Genomic DNA, 13,099 nt, shown 5'->3' with positions numbered 1-13,099 from the left:
CATTGGGTTGATTGACAGTCATCACTCACCCAACTTCCGGTCATAGGGTATAAAACCCTCCTTGCTGCCCTTTATGTGGAGTTGCAAAGCCTCCCACCTCTAAGCTCCAAATTATCTCTCATCCATTGGGGGTGTTAGCGGACATCACAAGTGATCTCCGCTATTGGCATTCCAGGACCACGGCCAGCTACCAAGCCAAACTTGCCATTCTCTGCACTCACTTCAAGCAATCCAATGGGCGAACTAGTGTGCAAGTTCATACAACTTACTCACTAGTTACTCACTTTGAGTAATCTATTGGAATATGTTACAAAATATATTTTAGGGGAAGTATTCTGTAATCTGTAGAGGAATACATTTTAAAAGTACAATTTCAACACTGCTTACAGTATGTGGTTGTCTTGCCATTGGTCAGATGAAAACTGCTTCAATGAGCATTTTAGGCTATAGTGACGTGACACGTGTGCGTGTGTGCGCGTGCGTGTGTGCCTGCGTGTGTGTGTGTGTGTGTGTGAGTGTGGTGATGGGGAGGGAGTAATCAATGATAGTGGCCAAAATCATTAGGATGCAATTTTGTTGTCATGATCAAATGATGCATTCCAAAAATAAAAAAATAAATGTATCACCTTTTCAACGTTTGACCCATTTTCTCCGAATGTTGTTCTCACCCACAACATGTGCCACTTGCAACACAAATACACACAACCTATTAATCCAACTCGGATGCTGACACAAGCATGTGATATGTCTATTTCTGAGACGTGCCTCTCTCATCCTCAACAGAAAAAAAAAAAAAAACAGCCTGGCCTCTTTTCCACACAAGGCAAACTTCCTCCAGGCTTCACTATGACAGAGCCATGTCACCTAAAGAGGTAGAATAAGGAGGAGGATTAGACGACAAGAGGGATGGGGGGATGAATAGAGGAGCGGAGGAGAGGTGAAGGGGAGCCACGGAACTCTGCCGTCTCAGCAAGATGTTCAGTTCATGGTGTCCGGGGCTCTGGGAGATGCAGCTGAACTACCAAGAACGGAGCGAGTGATAGAGAGACAAAGAAAGAGAGAGAGAGGCTGACAGACATGAAGAGAAGAGAGAGAGAGAGAGAGAGAGAGAGAGAAAGAAAGAGAGAAGATGACAGACATGAAGGGAGAGAGATAAAAACAAAGATAGAGAGAATGTGTGAGAGAGAATGAGGTAGAGAGACAGATATCGAGTGTGAGAGAGAAAGAAAGAAAGAAAGAGAGGGAGCTAGAGAGAGAGAGAGAGAGAGAGAGAGAGAGAGAGAGAGAGAGAGAGAGAGAGAGAGAGAGAGAGAGAGAGAGAGTGAGAGTGCATGGCTATCAATGTAAAAGAGAATCCATAGGTGAGAAAGAAAAAGAAGTCTGAGATTGAGGGACAGCGAGCGAGCGAGGGAGTGAGTTAGCCGGAGAGTCGGGTGACACAAAGGGAAGCAACAGGAATAGTAATGAGAGACGGGACACAAAGAGGAAGCAAGTGAGATGGCACAGACCAGAATAGCCACGCTCTCCATCAGAGCAACTTGATGACAAGCTTGGCCTCCTCATCCATCTTATTCTCTCTCTCTCTCTCTCTCTCTCTCTCTCTCTCTCTCTCTGTCCAGTCTCTTGTCCTCCCTTCCTGTCTGTCTGCGGCCCCTGTGTCAGCCTGTCACTAGGTGGAGCACAGCCTTAGAACTAGCTTGCCCATCACTGACCCGCGCGCGAGAGAGAGAAAGAGAGAGAGAGAGAGAGAGATAGAGAGAGAGAGAGAGAGAGATAGAGAGAGAGAATGAGAGAGAATGAGAGAGATGGAAGAGGAGTGTTGGGAGATAGTGAAGGACAAGGTCATCAGGAGAGCTGTAGTGAGACAGGGTCACCATGGAGACAGATGGGCAGGTCACTGATGAGGATGGTGTGAGTGTGTGTTGATGGAAGTGTGCATAGACACACACACACACACACACACACACACACACATACACACACACACACACACACACACACACACAAACAGAGACAAGCAGCACTAAATGTTTACATGCTGCATAAAAGAAGACAGAAGAACACTACTGAAACAATCTACTAATCTAATCCCAATCCAAAGCTTTGTGCCCTACTCTGAAAGCCTTTACCAAGTGAGACTTGGCGTTCTCAACAACATCAGAACATTTCAACATTTCCAAAGCGTCTGAATGCAGCTGCCTCTATTTCTTTTATACTTTCTATAATTATGCTATCTCTATGTAATGTAATTGCCTTTCTTTAACTATTATCTGTCTTTTAATGGTTTTATTTACTATCGTTCTCTATTTTTTGCTCTCATTATGTAAATCACATTGAATGTGCTATAAAAAATAAACTTGCCTTCCCTGACTCCACAGTGTTTAAACCTATTTTTTTACAGTCTATGGTTTAAACCTTTGGTTTGGTCCCTGTGTTTAGATGCAGCCACCTAAAAACAATGTCAAAGGTATTCCCTATCCCATCTTGCAATAACCCAACGATGGCTGGTCAGGAATATCTGGAAATAAAACGGTCAGAGCAACTGTTTTATGTTTTCTTCTACATTGTAAAGCAAAACCACCAGGCTGCATTAAACATTCAAAAGTGGGGCTGTGTTCAATATGAGCTGTGTTCAAAGGCTAGCTGCAATGCTTTGACTTTGTCTGTGTTCACACAAAACCTAATTAAGGGCGATGGAATTTCGGGAGTTTTCGGACATTCTCAAGTTCCTCTGAAATTCTCTCGTTCTCTGAAATTCTCTCTACTCTACTTGTCTGAAATCTACATTTCAGAGATATGACAGCAGATGCACTTTAGACCCAGCAAAACAAGAAAATCGTGGTACTTCACTTTTTGGAGTGAAATTAACCTTGATTGTTTTTTCTTTTTTTTTCAGTTCACACTTCGAGTATGTTCAAACTGGGTCAGCATACATGCACTTACATGTCTCGCTATTTCTGTTACAGCAAAAAACACCTGTACACCTGATTCTCCCAACTCTACACTGCAGAAGTGTGTATGTGTGTGTGTGTGTGTGTGTGTGTGTGTGTGTGTGTGTGTGTGTGTGTGTGTGTGTGTGTGTGTGTGTGTAGGGAGGGAGGGGAGGGAGGGGAGGGAGGGAGGGGTGAAATCACAGGTTCTTTCAAGTGAGATTGCTACTGCAATGTAAATGTATGCAAAATATGTTGCACCTTGAGCAAGCAGCACTGCTTCTTGGCGCACAAATAAAAAATGGCAAAGTGTCACTTAACAACCGCCATCTTAGGAGTCTGGGACTTATTTAGATTTCACACCATTCATGTTTGACACCGTTCATCACCGCCGTCTCGTCAAAAGGTCTCAGAAAAAGAGCGAGTTAAACTGAGATCATGCCACAACCTGATCTAAGCGTCTGTGGAGTATTAACCCACCCCTCCCCTCAAACAAACCCAATGGCACACCTTGCCAAACAGGTATCCTACTGGGAACCCTGTGAATCTCCTACTGGGAAAACTGGGAATTTCACGGCAGCACACCAGGGCACAGTGAAGCCGGTAAGTGCTGTTGTGATAAATACGTACAGTAGCAGCTCCACTAGCTGACTAGCACGTTTACATTTGGAATCATTGAGTTTAACCTTTAAAAGGGTGGGTTTTGAACATTCTAACACAAGATTCCATTTAGCAACAATTCAACATTCTAAAATCCCAGACATTCTTTAGAATGTTAATTTTCCAACACTCCAAACACACCGGTGTGACGGTACACTCTTAAGGCTCGTTCACACCAAGAACGATAACGATAACTATAACTATAACGATAACGATAAAAGCGTCCACACTGGCCAACGATAAGAAGTGTCTCTCCTCATGTTAATGAATGTGATGGCTAGAATATTATGGGTTCTGATTGGCTGTTAGCTTTTTATCGTTCTCAAAATCGCTCTGAAAGTGATCAACAACGATATCGTTCTTCATGTCGTTATCGTTCTAGTTTAGGTGTGAACGTTGTCATTCATATTAACGAGAGCGATATTTGTTTATAGTTATCGTTATCGTTCTTGGTGTGAACGGCCCTTTAATATCGAAAACATTCAGGCTAGTTAGCCATGCAAAACTGAATGCCACACACACGCACACACGCACACGCACACACGCACACACACACACACACACACACACACACACACACACACACACACACACACACACACACACACACACACACACACACCAGCGGCTGACAGTGTTCTTTGAAATAAGGGAAGCTATAGTAAAAATGTATGGGAATTTGAGCAGCAGCTTCCTCCCTTCACTTCACGTGCCAACCCTTTGCCAAGGATCAACTGAACTCAAAGCTCAGCCGACTCACCCACTTTGACGGTTCCTCCAATCATACAGAAGCTAGGCCATCCCACTACCCCATTCACTCCCACATATGTCTGGCTTTTTAATTTTTGAGCGTTTGTCCAATAAACGTCTGTGGGTTTTAAATGCTGTGTCGTCACAGCAATGTATGAGAGAGAAAAAAAATACAAATACTTATTGCTGAATGAAGTAGCCATATAGTTCAACAGGTTGTTCAGTAGTACTGTATATTCTGCGTTATTTTAGTCGAGGCTGAGCTTCCCTTGTAGTCATAGAGCAGTCATCTCTGATACACACACAGACACACAGACACACAGACACACACACACACACACACACACATCTGTTACAGGATCATAAAGGTATGCCTGTGCTACCATCTGTCAACTTTCCTGAAGTACTAAAGACTGAGAATTGAGATTGCGACACATAGGGAGGGATGTCACAGAACAATAGAGAGAGAGAGAGTGGGAGAGAGAGGGAGAGAAAAAGAGAGAGAGAGAGAATGAGAGAGAGAGAGAACAATGATAATGATGGATTGGTGATCAGGAATACCGATTCACATAACCTAAGAGCAGGTCAAGTCAAGATCACCCGCAGGCTGAGTAAGTAAAATGGCAATGGCAATCATAAAAAAAGCTGATGAGCTGAAGAACATGTTCAGAGAATCATAATTGTACCGGCTTGAAAGGAAACAATACAACCAGGAAAAGGAGAACAGATTAAAGTAGCAGTGTTTGTCTCAAACACTGAAAATGTTCACATTTAATTAAGTGTTGTACACGTCCACAAAGTGTTACTGATTTTCTTTCGAGCCAAGCAAGACAAGGCCTAGAGCAAATAATCCATCACTGCAAACAGAGTTGCCCAGATCAGTTGGTCTGAGCCGTGCTGTTGCAACGTCAGAGCCAAAACACTGCCCTCTCCACTAATTTGGACAATATTCACCTCAGGGAAAAATAATGTGTGCACTGTATGCATGTGTGCGTGTGTGTGTGCGTGTGTGTGTGTGTGTGTGTGTGCGTGCGTGCGTGCGTGCGTGCGTGCGTGCGTGCGTGCGTGCGTGCGTGCGTGCGTGCGTGCGTGCGTGCGTGCGTGCGTGCGTGCGTGCGTGCGTGCGTGCGTGCGTGCGTGCGTGAACGTGCATGCATGCACATGTGTGTGTGTGTGAGTGTGAGAGAGAGAGCTTTTCTGTTATAACTCTGTAATAACAACAAGAATGCATCCTTTTGCAACACAAAAATCACAAACACATAGGACCCACATTTATTTGACATTTCAAATAACATTCATAAAGCCAACTCCCAGTGGAAGCAGTTGTTTGCACAATTTCAGTCCTATCTTACTCTTCATCCATTTCTGTATATCATTTATATTCATATGCAATAATAAGAACAATCCGTATGTTCAGAAACAATCACAAGACACACACACATAGACACACACACATTTCCCAATTTCTAAGCCTAAACATGCAAAACATGCATTTGGATCCGTCTCCCACTGCGACTCGAGGCCCAGTGGAATATGTGTGTGTGTGTGTGTGTGTGTGTGTGTGTGTGTGTGTGTGTGTGTGTGTTGTTTCCTCCATGCATCTCTCATCATGTAGGCAAATGTAGGCCATTTCATTTCCCTGCCGAGACGCATGAAAGACCATCCCGAGTCATCCCACGTAATGGCTCATGGCTATACAGAGCCTCATACATCTCCCATCCCAGCCCAATCTCAGAACCCCCCGCCACACACACACACACACACACACACACACACACACACACACACACACACACACACACACACACACACACACACACACACACACACACACACACACACACACACACACACACACACACACACACACACACACACACACACACACACACACACACCACCCACCCTCCATTGCTTACGAATGAGAGGCAATCCATTTAGGAATGAGGCGAAAGAGGTGCTCAGCCTCCTAATTTGTCCCCTCTTGCACTCCCCCCCAACACACACACACACACACACACACACACACACACACACACACACACATACATGCACACACACAGACACTTCTCCCCAGTCCACTCCCTATGTAAGGGTAATGAGGCAAGGTTAGGGTGGGGTACACAAAATGGGATGGATAGGCTTACAAATACACACACACACACACATACATGCTCACACACGTAGACATGACACAGACACACACACACACACACAGGCAATATGGAGAGGCATACAAACACGCACACACACACACACAGAGGCAATATGGAGAGGCCTACAACACACACACACAGACACACAGAAGCAGACACACACACAGACAATATGGATAGGCATACACACACACACACACACACACACACACACACACACACACACACACACACACACACACACACACACACACACACACACACACACGCACACACACACACACACACACACACACACACACGCACGCACAGGATAGGATGGATAGGGCTCTCGCCCCATTGATCGGAGCGGATTAAGACCCCAGGGGTCAGCCGCCGAGCGCTCACCTCCTCCATCTCAGCCGCGCACGCCGCGGCGCATGCAGCCGTAATGACGCATGGAAGCATTAGCATTGATCTCTATGCTGATGGGGCTACGCTACGCTACGCTACACAGGCGGAGGAAGATAGCTAAGCAGAACAACTGCAACCGCATTGGGGCCTTAGCATTAGCGTAGCCGCCACCGTAGCGCCTCGCGCGCTAAAAGCGCTAACTCAGCACTTTTTAACAACAGCCTGCCATCCATGGCTTAAAGGATAGAGCGGGAGGTCAAAGGTCGAAAATGGGCCCCTATTGGAAAGAAGTGTGCGATGCACTCCACTGGTCCGATCCCCCCGACCCCCCCGGAGAAAGAGGAGCAATGTCACCCAGGTGCAAGTCTAAATGGTGAAGTACTGCTGAGGCATCCAATATGTATAGAAATCCAATTCTGGATCCCCCCACCGTCTGATTGACCTTCTGTAATGTACTGGGCGGCGTGCGTTCTGAAATGTGAGAGGGTCATATTTCATGATTAAAAGTTTCCAATGCTAAAAGGGTTTTTATGTTTTAGATACGTTGATCATCATGCGTTTTGTTAAGTTACTAATCCTATAACATTGCCATAGAGTGTGTGTGTGTGTGTGTGTGTGTGTGTGTGTGTGTGTGTGTCTGTGTGTCTATGTGAAAGAGAGAGAGTGTGTGCCGGAGAGAGAGAGAGTGTGTGCAGGAGAGTGTGTGAGTGTGTGTGTGCTTGAGTGTGTGTGTGTGTGTGTGTGTGTGTGTGTGTGTGTGTGTGTGTGTGTGTGTGTACACTTGCTCTAACAGGCTTTTAGGAGGGTTGCCATTTTTCAGGATTAAGGCTCTGGAGGAAAATCTCTACAGGAGTTGCCAGATCAATGCGGCAAGAAATCCTACAATTCAAACGTTGACCTCTCCGGGCTTAACATGGGCACTTGGAAAATAGGTTGTCATACTCTAGCGTAAGGACATTTAGTAAGAGAGTAAGTTGACCTTGCGTTGCAAGATGAGCACGGGTACAAGCATAAATCCCGACTTAAACCCAGGCTGAACCGTACATTATAAACAAAAGCAAATCGGAGGGGGGGGGGGGGGGGGGGGGGGTAAACGAGTAAAACGGGGGGGCGACACCAAGACAGTGGAAAAATGGGCATATGGTAGCGAAGGATCTGGTTGACACGTTCCAAGACTAAGACCCTGACGCGTCAGGGAAAAAAAACACAACAACAACAACAAAAAAAACAAGCATTGGTTGCCAGGTTACCACCTACCTGGGGAGGGGGCAGTCCTCCGGCCCCCAGGGGGCAGTCTGGTAGCATGAAGCTCCGCTCAGGGGTGCTGCACTCACAGTCGGGGGAGGGGTTGGCGAAGGACCAGTTCCCGTTGGCGAAGACGTCACTCACCGCAGGGTCCACGGGGGGAGTGTACCAGTCTGTGGCCTTCTGAGGTTCACACGGGAGATGTCTACAGAGGAGGAGGAGGAGGAGGAAGAGGAGGGGAATGTTGTTTTAAAACATCGGATTAAAAAGGGAGATTTCTAAACAGAAAGAGCATGTTGTTTTAAGACATCAAAAAAAACGGGAGATTTCTAGACAAAAAGAGCACACTGTTATTTTAGACATCAGACACACAGTAGATCTCTAGAGAGGAAGGGTAACTTCATGCAGGAACCTTTTGGACACACCAAGGCAACGAGCTACTGATGTGTCCACTGCCTTAATTAGACAACAGGAAGTAAACTATACAAGTGATGTAGGTGTGCTGCTACTACTGTAGGCTGTCCTACGCCATGCTTAGCAAAGGAGTAAAGAACCTGTTTCATATACTCTGCCTTCACATACTCTGCTTACACAAAACAGTGCATACTTCTTTTTTGACAGTCCTTTATGTAAGTATATGTAAATATGCAAGGCGGCATGCAACATTTCACTTGGTCCGATTTCACACCGCATTAGCTTCACATACTGAAGAGCTGGAGAGAGACACAGATAGTGTTTTCAAAAACACCATGTATTCGTTTTCTATTGGCAGTTTACGGTCTTAAAAGATGCATTTATTATTGTGGGTTTTTCTTGCCTATAAATCTTGCCTGTAGAATTGTTAAGTAAATTCCCATTCTTTTAAGAAAGTATGAGCCACTCCAGACAAATATCAAATGATTATGAACTCTGTTAATGTTCCACTAATGTTCATATGAATGTATTGAAGAACAATAAAGGTTGAAACCATGGTAGGCTAAAAGACCGAATGAATGAATGAATGAATGAATGAATGAATGAATATGCTGCAATGTACTACATCATTGCTAAACCATATACAATCACCTTGAACTACAGTGTTAATGAGTTAATGAGCTAGTCTACTTCAGACATGTAGAATAAGCGCTATTTAAATGACCTTGATTAGAGCTATAATCAGATAAGTAAGGTTATCACAGAGGACACCGAACTGAAGAAAAGGAACCATTAATTATTGCTGGTAAAGTAGAGCAATTTTCTCACATGTATAATTGATAAAGACTCTGCTTTCCACACATACAGTAGTGACTGTATATGAAGCGCTTTCATTTCCACAGAAGTATATTATGGTATAACATATTCATTTAAATGTGGCATACTCTAATACATGCTATATGGTTATGCGCATGCATGTTTTAATGTATATATCACGACTGATCCTGACTGAAGTATAATAACAATAACACTATTCTTAAAAAATTGCATTGCTATTTTGTTTATTCATTTACATACTGTAACTGTCACTGATTTGCTTCCATGCTGCAAATGTACGCCATTCGGGGGGGGGGGGGGGGGGGAGTACATGAAAGAATAAAATAAAATATGAACAATAAGATAAATCTGCTCACTGCTCATACAGTCAGCCGACACGAAAACACAAACCCAAGGAAAACAGACACAACATGGCATGGGGCGATGACTCGCGCCGGTGGCGTATTTCTCTTCAGCCGGGTTGCATCAGGAGAAAACAACAGCTTGATAAAGCATATTGAGAGCAATGGGGCTTGACTGTGCTGCGGTGGCCACTGACGGAGAGCCTTTGATGCAGTCCTACCTGGAGGCCTGCAGCCCAGAGGAGACCAGGACCCTGACAGAGCCCAGCTACAGAAAGGCATTAACCCTCAGAGCTCCTGTGCCACTGACAAAAACCCTTGGGAGATGACCAACGTATTATTATTTGTTGTTTACCTCCGTCAAGGAGGCTATGTTTTCATCAGGGGGTTTGTTTGTCTTATTTGTCTGTTTGTTTGTTTGTCTGTTTATTCGCAATATAACTCAAAAAGGTTATGGATGGATTTTGATGAAACATCCTTTTATCATTATTTCTGACAATCAATCCAAGCAGGAAGCAAACTGAAATGACCGCGGAACGTTTGTCTGGGGGCCCATTTCCTGTCCAGGGATGGGTAGATTAACTAGCTCAGAAACAGCACCATCTATCCATAGACCGTCATCCACCCATTTACATACTTGCATTATAGAAAGTAGTGTCAACATTACTTTTTTTTTTAAGTATATTTTTTTGGCCTTTTTGCCTTTATTATGATAGGACAGTGAATACGTAGACAGGAAGCAAGTGGGATAGAGAGAAAAGGGGTGGGATCGGGACATGACTGCAGGTCGGATTCAAGCCTGGGTTCCCGTGGGCACTCGAGCCCTTATGTGGCACGAGCGCTGTAGCCTGCTGTGCCACAGTGCCCCCCCCCCCCAGTGGTGTCAGCATGGCTTTGAGGAGGGATATCTCTCTGGGTGCCTCTCAACATCTCTCCTCGATCCTCCAAGCTCGATCCTCGAGGGGCGTTCCCACTGATCTATAACTAACACCGGATAGACTATCCCATTGTTGCCGCCCCATCATTCTCTATCTAGATCAGTGAGGACGAGGATCGAGGAAGGAAGGGAGGGTGTACATAAGACCAAATGAGAGGCACCCTCTGACTTAGACTGGGTGAACCCAGCTCATGCCATCCATTTCAAATCTGCGGGGACCAATCACAAACTGGCGCATCCACCTGGCGCACCTGGATAACTTGTCTGATTGGCTGAAGGACTGACAATCCTATTGTATAAAGTCATTTGAACTTTGATCACACCACATGTGCAGTAGAAAGTACAGAGAAGACTCTAATGTTCAATCTTGAAAGATCGAGCTTGGTCTGCTGATAGCCAGGCTATCTCTGACTATAATAGTAGTAAAAATGACAGCATATATTTCAGAATAAGTATGTGTATGATTTCAGTTAGTAAAAAAAAAAAAAACTCTGCTCTACATATGTTATTTGCCAATCATTTCTAAATAAATAAAATACATTAATCATATTGCTTAGGCTTTGCTGAAAAAAGGATATGAAAGAGAGAGAGAGAGAGAGAGAGAGAGAGAGAGTTTTACTTTGAAATGTTCTTTACTATCTGCAAAGAAGGAAACCGACAAGAAGCAAAAACAACCCTTTATATGAGTGAGTGTGTGTGCGAGAGAGAGAGAGAGAAACTGATGATTAGAGGACAAAAGACCACTGAGACGATATCCCAATCTGTTTGACCTGGAGGTGTGGGGTGTCTGACATATCTGTTCTGAATTCTAGTAGTTATTTTCCCTTGCTGTTTGTCTTCCACTCCTGTCCTGAATGGCATCGACAAAATTGCATTTCTGTGACATTTACTTTTGAAAATGAAAATGGCTGTGGCCCAGACCCTTTGAATACATATATATATTTATTTTTAATAGGAAAGAAAATCACTCCAGAAACACTTTCATTCAGTCCTATAAAGAATAAAACCAAAGATCCCTCCATGTTGTATTCGGAACACATTAACCATCTTTGCAAGGTCGTTAAGACTGTCAAGGTTTCCCTGAGCTGCACTACCAACAGATTCATATATCTAAAAGAACAGCGTCCTTGTCCCTCATTCAAAAGAGTGTGGGATGGTTTGTTAGTTGTATGAATCAGCCATCAATTGTGTAAAACAACATGTCTTTTTCTAAATCCATTTGATGACAATTCAAGGTTCCCTCGTCCATAGTATTTTCAATAGGAAGAGACAATGACTATCGATGTGAAAGAACTGACACAGGACTAGCATTGGAGTCAAAACAGAATAACTGTCAAAGTAAGAGGAAAAAAAATATTGTAGTCTAATAATCTAATCCAATCTAATAATCTAATCTAATCTAATCTAATAATGTCATCTAATGTTATCTACTGCAAATAAGAAAGGACAAAAGTGGCGATAAAGTAAGAAACAAAACTTGTGTGTGACCACGGTGGCATATACTCACGGTATCGGGTTTCCTGCCATGCAGCGTGTCCCGAAGCCGGGGTCGTTCAGCAAGGACTCGGCCACCTGCGAGACCTCCGTGACGTTGGGCTCGTCCACACTGTAATGAAATCGAGTCGAGTCAGTGGCAGCACGATCGCCCATCCATTACCCCTGTGCTCTAATCGCCGACATAATCTGAGGCTAGCGGCTAATCTCTTTAATTATGGGGGCCACCATCTTGGAACCAAAACAAATGTTGGCAGGAGGAAGGAGGGAGCGAAGGGAGAGGGAGAGAGAGAGAGGGGTCCCGACAGATTGGGTAAATATTAAAAAGAGGACGGGGGGAGCTTTTCGGCAGCTAAGACACAAACTGTCAGTGTGAGTTTGGAGGCCGCGGCAAAAGTAATCTCACTCAGGCACCGCGCCCAGTCCAAACCACTGAGTGAGTGAACAGAGAAGGAGGAGGGGAGGAGGAGGAGGAGGGGAGTACGAGGAGGAGGAGGTGGCTGAAGAGGAGGGGGAGGAGGTGGAAGAGGAGGAAGAAGAGGAGGAGGAGGAGAATGATGCAAACGTTAAACTGCCCGAATGAAAGCTTTTGCTTTGGATTTCGGAGCAGATGTCGAAGGCAGGGAGGAAGAGGAGCAGAGGAGACCGTATGCTATTACGGGCGAACGGCAGTGGCTGAGAACGTGGCTAAGGATCGTTTAGAGAGACACAGACAGAGTACAGGGAGTTTCAATTAGACAGAGCCGGGTTGAATTGGGCTGGAAAACACGATGCTATTGGACGCCCAATCTACTTTTGCTAATTGCAGTCTGGAAAATTAGCAAATGCAAACAAAGCTATTATAGCTGACGCAAGCAACAAACAACATTGTTTTTCACACATTCCAATAATTGGTACAGATCTGTATATAAAAGGTGTTTAATCTATTTTATTCCATGTCGA

General features: G+C 44.5%; 1 protein-coding gene across 3 annotated transcripts in view; it reads right to left on the bottom strand.

Annotated features, from left to right (window-relative positions):
* The window catches only part of LOC134060563 (phospholipid-transporting ATPase ABCA1-like), a 258,600-nt gene that overhangs the window by 108,865 nt on the left and 136,636 nt on the right, over positions 1–13,099 (bottom strand). For all 3 annotated transcript variants that reach the window (XM_062517294.1, XM_062517293.1, XM_062517295.1), the window contains exons 31-32: positions 12,171–12,269; positions 8,147–8,339 (exon numbers count right to left, since the gene is read on the bottom strand). In XM_062517294.1, coding sequence (XP_062373278.1) covers positions 8,147–8,339; positions 12,171–12,269 — 292 coding nt within the window. The remainder of the gene's footprint in view (positions 1–8,146; positions 8,340–12,170; positions 12,270–13,099) is intronic.

The sequence above is a fragment of the Sardina pilchardus genome, chromosome 16 (genome assembly GCF_963854185.1).
Source record: "Sardina pilchardus chromosome 16, fSarPil1.1, whole genome shotgun sequence".
In the NCBI taxonomy this organism is placed as follows: Eukaryota; Metazoa; Chordata; class Actinopteri; order Clupeiformes; family Clupeidae; genus Sardina; species Sardina pilchardus.
This window is presented reverse-complemented; position numbering and strand designations above follow the sequence as displayed.